At 45.1% G+C, this 7792-nt stretch overlaps 2 protein-coding genes across 3 annotated transcripts in view; both read left to right on the plus strand.

Moving 5' to 3' along the window:
• vamp8 (vesicle-associated membrane protein 8 (endobrevin)) overlaps window positions 1-176 on the plus strand; it is a 9600-nt gene extending 9424 nt beyond the window's left edge. Inside the window, exon 3 of the mRNA XM_037778121.1 lies at window positions 1-176. This exon is cut by the window's left edge and continues 1398 nt beyond it. The gene's annotated coding sequence lies outside the window, so the exon portion shown is untranslated.
• Window positions 177-1199: 1023 nt separating this feature from the next.
• Window positions 1200-7546, plus strand: LOC119493087 (vesicle-associated membrane protein 8-like). Of its 2 annotated transcripts, XM_037778120.1 has the most exons (4): window positions 1649-1745; window positions 2026-2321; window positions 5286-5444; window positions 5998-7546. In XM_037778120.1, exons 2-4 carry the CDS (start codon window positions 2271-2273, stop codon window positions 6187-6189), a joined length of 402 nt encoding a protein of 133 aa, XP_037634048.1. In that variant the 5' UTR covers window positions 1649-1745; window positions 2026-2270; the 3' UTR covers window positions 6190-7546. The 2 variants fall into 2 exon arrangements, with proteins under 2 accessions (XP_037634047.1, XP_037634048.1); XM_037778119.1 differs by lacking the exon at window positions 2026-2321 and having other exon boundaries at window positions 1200-1745.
• The last annotated feature ends 246 nt before the right edge of the window (window positions 7547-7792 follow it).

The following is a 7792-nucleotide window of genomic DNA, read 5'->3' on the forward strand; positions in this document are numbered from 1 at the left end:
CACCCACTGTGTCTAACTCTAGTCATATTAAACACCCACTGTGTTTAACTGTCACTGCCAGCCAACCAGCTGAGAGACATCAGTTACAGTCACAGCCCCTCCATGGCGCCCCCCCCCCCCCCCCCCCCCCCCCCCCCCCCCCCCCGCTGGCTCCATGTCCACCAGTAACCCCCCCCCAAAAAAAAACTCCCACCTCAGTCTGCTGTTACAGGACCAGTTTAGCCCCTAACTGGTCTAAATAATCCCACTATGGAGTGTAAATAGTCCACATAGTCTCACCTTTTTGTATATTAGCAACAGCCTTTAATCAGCGACTGTTCTTTAGAGGCGATTTATTTAATGCTTGATGTCTTCATGTTCTATTTTGAATCAGAAATGAACCAATGAGCTGAATGTGATTTCTGTATAAACAGTTAGTGATTCATCAGAACAGCTCAGTTACTCTGCTGTTCATTGTTTTCTGTAGTAGTAGGTATATAAAGGAGGCTCTGGGTAGTAGTAGTCCTCACACTCCTACTGATGTAATCCATGCTGCGCCAGTTTAGTTTAGTTTAATAAGATGCCCAGCAGCAGTGGCGGCGGCAGCGTTGCATCAGCAGCGGCTTTGCATCAGCAGCGGCATTGCAGCAGCGTTGCAGCAGCAGCATTGCAGGCGCAGCAGCAGTATTGCAGCAACAGAAACGTTGCAGCAGCGTTGCGGCAGCGGCTTTGCGGCAGCGGCTTTGCGGCAGCGGCGGCATTGCAGCAGCGTTGCAGCAGCAGCATTGCAGGCGCAGCAGCAGTATTGCAGCAGCAGAAACGTTGCAGCAGCGTTGCGGCAGCGGCTTTGCGGCAGCGGCTTTGCGGCAGCGGCGGCATTGCAGCAGCTGTTCTTCCTGAGCTGTGACAACAGACATCACATCCCAGCTGCAGCAGCCCCGTCTCTGTAAACTGATGAAACACCTGAATCCTGCTCAGCTCACCTGTGATCCACCTGAATGTCTGAAGGCTCTTATTCTGATGATTTATGGTATTTAATGGTTTTACTGGTTTTACTGGTCTGATATGAAATAAATAGTATTTACCTATACTCTATTGTGATGGTGTCTCCTCCTTTCTACACATTACACATGACGTCCAATTGTGTTTTTTTGCAAATTATTTTTTGTCATTTCTCCTCGTGGAATTAGGTTTTCTCATTTTTCATTTCAGAAAACGAAAAAAACATGGCATTTGTGTTTTTTCGTATTATAACGTACACGGACCAGCACCCTTTTTATAGTTGAGATCGTTCAATCTGGAGAAAAGTGGTGAACTAACGGACCAACAGACAGACGGACGTGACCATCCCTGGAGACCGCTGGCACTGTGACGAAGGCTGCAGCAGAACGTTGCTCTGGGTTGTCTCATGTGAGACGTCCAGGTACATGAAACCAGAAGAGCTGCTACGCTGAGCTTCCTGCTCTATAAAGGTCCCTTCAGATGGTATAATCCTTAATGTGATGTGATTCTTGCTGGTAGGGGTCAGTTAGGGGTCAATCCACAGTGTCAACCAGTGGGCCACCAGCTCTGGAGAGAAAGACAGTGAAAGGCCGGACTGTTAAATCCATTCTGATTAGTGTGTTTCACCTTTAATTAAGATCATGTCACCAGTGAAGGTAGAACCTGTTTTTCTGGAAGCTTCTTCAGGACGTCGTGGGATCATTAGACGTATTGTGTTGGTGACAGACTTTAACACAAACACAGCACGAGACAAGACAGACATGGTGAGTGAATATTCTATTTTGGAGGAACTGCTTTACTATGAAGGTTAGAGAGAATGCTTTTTAAGAATATGCTCTGACATCGTCCATTGTCCCATACGGTAGTAGTGGGACAATGGGACACCATAGCTGCCATGCAAAGTCTTCTTTATTTAAATCACAATTATGATTCACAAAAGAGAGATGAATGTCAGTGAATGTGTCTTCTTGTCGTGGCTCAGAGGGCAAAGGTCAAAGAGCAACCTGTCAGCATACTAACAGCTCTATGAATGTCCTGCTGCAGGGCTCCTGTCAGTCTCTTGTTGGATTACTGTCCCCACTGGACCTCGGGTGCTGCTTTTTCCCTCTAACATTTAACCTCTCCAGACATCACACCTATTCACCCTAGAGGAGACACCTGGCCTCTATTCATCAGCTACAGCAGAGCAGACATCCTGGCTCCCAGCTTCACCTTCACCACTTTGGTTTCTTACTCTTGAGACATTTCTTTAGAGCTCACGTCCCGCAGTAGGAACAGAAACCTTCAGCATGCAGCGAAAAATCACACCACAGACGGCTGGGCGGTGTCTCATCTCTACGGTATGTTACCGAACCAGAAGGATGCATCCTCACATTCCTTCAGGGAGGAGGAGCTGCACCATCGCCTCTTGTTATGTCATCAGTTATAATCATTCAGGGTTCATTGATTGACTGGAGGCCTTTAGCCCGATTCACTGCTCTGTTTGGGACTGTGGGACCAGGGCTGTGGGACCAGGGCTGTGGGACCAGGACTGTGCAACCAGGACTGTGGGATCAGGGCTGTGGGACCAGGGCTGTGGGACCAGGACTATGGGACCAGGACTGTGCGACCAGGACTGTGGGACCAGGGCTGTGGGACCAGGACTGTGGGACCAGGGCTGTGGGACCAGGACTGTGGGACCAGGACTGTGGGACCAGGCAGCTCTGAGGCTCAGACCGTCTCCATCTCAACGTCAGTAGCCAGAAAGCTGCTGCAATCCTGCAAACATCTCAACACGTTCTCATCCCAACTCGTCCAATACTGACGCTTTGGCAGCGTCACTTTACGGTCGCACTAAACACGTGTTTAAGGTTGTCAAGTAAACAACTAGACTAACACTGGCTTAGCTTTAGGCAACAAAACCACTAGAGTTCGATCTAGTTAAGAACTACATGGTTGGGTTTAAAACTACTACGTTAATACAGTGAAAATGAAACTGAACGTTGTGAACACGGGACATGCATAAAACAGCTGATTGTAACGTGACGTACGGGACAGTAACAGCGGTCTCCTGGATGATGTGTTTGTTGGACCCTTCAGCTCCCCTCCCACCACCCGGTGTCTGTTAAAGCTACGTCACCACAGTCACTCCCAGCACATTTTCCCTGAGTAGACATTGTAGTTATTGTAACCGGTGCATCTCATACCGACGCTGAAGGGTGTCTTGAGCGTTGGTATCTAACGCCGACGGCGGTGACAAAGCGCTGGTATTTGACACCCTGGGAATGAGAACGGGCTGTTTGGCTGAAGGAGCGATAGGGAACGTATTACACCTGGAGAGAATGAGGAACATGATGACAACTAGAGAGGAAATCTTTTTATTAATCTAAAGACTTAAAGTTATCAACTACTTTTAGTGCTTCAACCTAAACCGCCCATCCAACATCTCACCTGTAAATATTTAACTTTTTAACTTGTTTTGAAATTTTGCCTTTTCAGATTTTAACTACTTTATATCCTGTTACAAAACGATGCACCTGTCACAGTCTGGTTCTGGGACAGGTGTCCTCAGACTGCATGTAGACTGGACTGAGTTGTATCTGTGTTTTGGGTTTTCTGTACTGGTTTTCCCTCCTTTGACCACCTACGCCAAGCCCCCAGAAAGAGCGCCGGTCGTTGATGCCAACTTTCGTAGTGGCCAGACGGCGGTACTACAATTTCCGTGTCTGTCACATGATGCCATCGGGCCCAAAAAGACTTTTCCCATAGACTTCCATTGGGAAAGAGACGTCTGTAACTCAGAGGATCATTTATTTTTAGGTGAATCAACTCCCCAGTATGAACACTCTAATAGTCCTTATTTAAATCATCAGGTCCTAAAAGTTATAAAACGCACTAACAGCTGAATTCAGAGTTATTTCCCTTCCTCTTTTCATGTGAATGAGACCCAGACCGAGGCTGGATCGAGGGCTGGGAGGAGGAGTTAGCAAGCCGTGACGACAGCGTGACATCTTTGACCCCGAGTCATGTGACCGAGTCATGTGACCAAGCGGACGCTACTGCGCCTGCTCTATGTGCCCAATGGATGAGGAAGATCGCCGGATGATCCGGGTACTTTTCCAGGCAGAAGTGGAGTCATTTTGTCTTCATACTCCACTGAGACACTCTGATAGGAATGAACGGGGCCCCGCCTCCAACGCTGGATCCACTTCTCTTTATACATCCATGATCTACACACCTGCTCTGAATCAGTCTCGTTAGTTCTTCCCAGCCAATCAGCTCCCTGCTCATTCCTCTGTCTAATCACCTCATTCCCCTATCCCCCTGAGCTTCTCCACCCATCTCTCCACCTGGACTTCATCCTCTCCTCAGATCATTCATTCATTTTCTGTAACCGTTTATCCTGTTTAGGGTGATGGGGTCGCTGGAGCTGATCCTAGCTGACATTGGGTGAAGGAAGGCTACACCCTGGACAGGTCTCTAGACTAGCACAGGGCTGAAACATAGAGACAGACAACCATTCACACTCACATTCACACCTACGGGACATTTAGAGTCAACAATTAACATCGTCAGACATTAAGCTGTCTTTGGACTGTGGGAGGAAACCGGAGAACCCGGGGAGAACATGCTAACTCCACACAGAAGGGGCCCAAGCTGGATTCAAACCTGCGACCCTCTTGCGACAGTTCTAACCACTGCACCACCGCGCACCACCCTCGTCAGATCAGTTGTATTTAAGTCCTGGTTTTCACTTCAGTCTTTGCTGGAACCTTGGTTTTGTTGTAAGATGTTCCGTTCTGCCTCGTCTGCACCGGATGTTGTATTCACATTATTTCGCCAACCTCCTGTTGCCTGTAATCTCCTGGATTTGGTCCACCTGCTCCACTCTCCCTGGCAGCACCATCAAATCAGAGGAAAAAGATCATGTTTTTTTTAAATACAGTATTACTCCCTGAAATGTCTCGGAGTAAAAGTATAAATAAACAGCAAATGCAAATACTTTAGTAAGGTGCAGTATTTGTTTCCAACAGTAGCTGCAGTGAAACAGTCTGGAAATTAAAGGTTGTTTCAGTTAAACTGTAAAATATAGTTCAATTCTTGCATGTAATGCTACTATCTGACTAACTAACTATCTAACTATCTGACTAACTAACTAACTATCTGACTAACTAACTATCTAACTATCTGACTAACTAACTATCTAACTATCTGACTAACTAACTAACTATCTGACTAACTAACTATCTAACTATCTGACTAACTAACCATCTAACTATCTAACTAACTATCTAACTAACTAACTAAGTAAGTTGTCTCTCCAGGAGCCGGGAGGAGTGACGGAGCCTCAGGACAAGATACAGACCTTGAGGGATCAGGTAGACGGAGTCACAGACCAGATGAAGGGGAACATGGAAGATCTGATTAATCGAGCAGAAAAGAGCGCCGACCTCCTCGCCAAGTCAGAGGAAATGGAAAAAGGGGTCAGTGTTACTGCCGTAGTTTATCTTCTAATGATCTGTGTAAAGTAGGTAGTGTTGTGAGTGTTCATATTCATACACTAATGCATGTTTGGTGTACTGTGTGGTTACAGTGGGATGTGAGGTCAAATAAAGAGGTCGATGACCTCAGTGTTACAACAAGCCAGTAGAGGCCATCCCATAATCAAGACATGACAGTAGCAGAACACAGATGAACCTGAAATTAGCACCAGCCAAATGCTGGTAAAATATGCTTGTAGCTGCTAGATTTGCTTCACTGACCAGACAAAAAAACAATGGTAGTCTACTGAGTGGCTTGTCAAATTTTGAATCCACCAGCCACAGTGGCAGGTGGACAAAAAAGTTCATTTCCAACACTACCTCCATGGCCATGGTGAAGGTTAGCAGGGAGATGGTGCATCCTGCCATGATGCCTATATATAGACGTAATGTAAATGTGTAAATGTTGTTCTAGAAGCTGTTAGAAGATGATGTTGGTGAGTTTGGGGTCAAAGTCTTGCTTCATTGTCTCGTCTCCCCCTCCCTCCCCCCTCAGGCTCAGCAACTGACGCAGACGTCTCGGAGAGTCGCTCGCAGCTACCGGTGTAAGAACGCCAAGCTGACCGTGGTCATCGTGGTGGTCGTCCTCATCATCGTCCTCATCATCATCCTGCTGGCCACCGGAGTCATCCCTGCTGGTGCACCTGTTCCTCCTATAGTCCCCCCCACCACCACCCGCAAGCCATAAACACACACACACACACACAATGTATATATACAATCATAAACAAAGTACTACTCACACAGGTCAGTGCATGAATCTCAGATACCTGCGTTAACAAAGGACAGCAGCTGCTGCCTTGAGGCTACCAGCACAGTTAACCCTTGTTAAGGTGTCTCACTGTACAGCAGCTGCTCTGGTGTCCTCAGAGGACAAACATGTCCATGTCAAAAAACTGCCATAAAAATATTACATATTAATATTATTTTCCACTTTCACTGAGTTAAATCTTTTAACCAACCAGAACTACCAAATATTCATTTTCAGAATTTTTAGTTTGTTTACATAATGCCAATGTGTTTTTTTATGAAAAAGCCCACACAAAAATTTAATTATTTTTGTACCCTGTAATTTGCAGGTCATAATCTAAAGCATTACCATAAATTACCATTACCTTTAAGTGTATGAATGACAGCAAGATGGACGTATGAAACACATCTGGTCTTATTGATAATGCAGAGATGTCTGTAGAAGGTTAATGGCCGTCTGTAATCTAGACATGGCTTCAGTTTGAGATGAGCCAAACACATCCAGGACTGTGTCATCTGCAAAATGTTGATATTTTAAGTCTGTGTTGGAGTAATGCTAATTTTAATTAGATTATTGTGAGAGCTGGAAAGCATCTCCCTCACTCAAGGTGGACAGAATACACACATGCACAGTGACGGTGTAAAGTTGGACAAAACAATCTAATACAGGAAGTGAATATGCTTATGTTGTGCTTTTATTTTGGTAAACTACTAATCACGCTCTCTCTGAGGTCTCCAGCTGCCATCAATCACCTCGTTAGACCAAACCAAGTGGCAGGGAAGAGAGAGGGGTGAGGGTAGTGGGGTTTCTGTGTTAACCTGGGATTGTTTGATGTTTCTTAAGTTTATAATACTTACATACATACTATTTAACTTGTGTTAGACTGTATAGTCATGTGTATTTTGTATATATTAGTATGGTGATGATTTATTTGTAAATACAGTTAATTCATTTATTTGGTGTGTTCAGGTTCACATTATTGTTAGGAGGGTCCATTTGCTAATTAGGCCAGCTGGAAAAGGAGCTTGGGAGTGATGGTGTGGGGATTTCAATTCACATAATTCATTGTGGGGGAGCAATAGCACAGATGCAAATGGTGTAGTTGCAGAAGAATTTTATAGATGATCACTGTTTGGTGTGTATTAATAATGGGGAGGGAACACGGTGTAATTGCACTCAAAACAGAAGCAGCACTTGACCTAACATTTGAAAATAGTACTTTAGCAGGTGTAAGCACATGGAAAGTAATAAAGCATACTATAATGGGCAGCGATCACTACCCGTACTGACTAAAGTTGGTGCAAAGATTTATAATGATAAGGGAAAGAAAATTCCTAGATGGAAGTTGGAAAATGCTAACTGGGATGCTTACCAAGAGATAAGTGTAACGAGATGTGGGGGAATTAAAGAAGATTATCAAATGGATGTAAACATATTTAATGGTGAACTAGTTCATGAAATAATTCAGTCCGCTGAGGAAACCATCCCAAAGAGTACAGGAACTAAACGTACTAAGAATGTACCTTGGTGGAATAGCGAA

This window comes from Sebastes umbrosus, chromosome 8, assembly GCF_015220745.1.
Source record: "Sebastes umbrosus isolate fSebUmb1 chromosome 8, fSebUmb1.pri, whole genome shotgun sequence".
NCBI lineage: Eukaryota > Metazoa > Chordata > Actinopteri > Perciformes > Sebastidae > Sebastes > Sebastes umbrosus.

Bases quoted from the DNA above. Each gene is read 5' to 3' on its own strand.
- LOC119493087 (XM_037778119.1), top strand. From the start codon at position 1,623: ATGTCACCAGTGAAGGTAGAACCTGTTTTTCTGGAAGCTTCTTCAGGA. The intron at 1,746-5,285 runs GTGAGTGAATAT...TTGTCTCTCCAG, and splicing joins CACGAGACAAGACAGACATG to GAGCCGGGAGGAGTGACGGA. The intron at 5,445-5,997 runs GTCAGTGTTACT...CTCCCCCCTCAG, and splicing joins CAGAGGAAATGGAAAAAGGG to GCTCAGCAACTGACGCAGAC.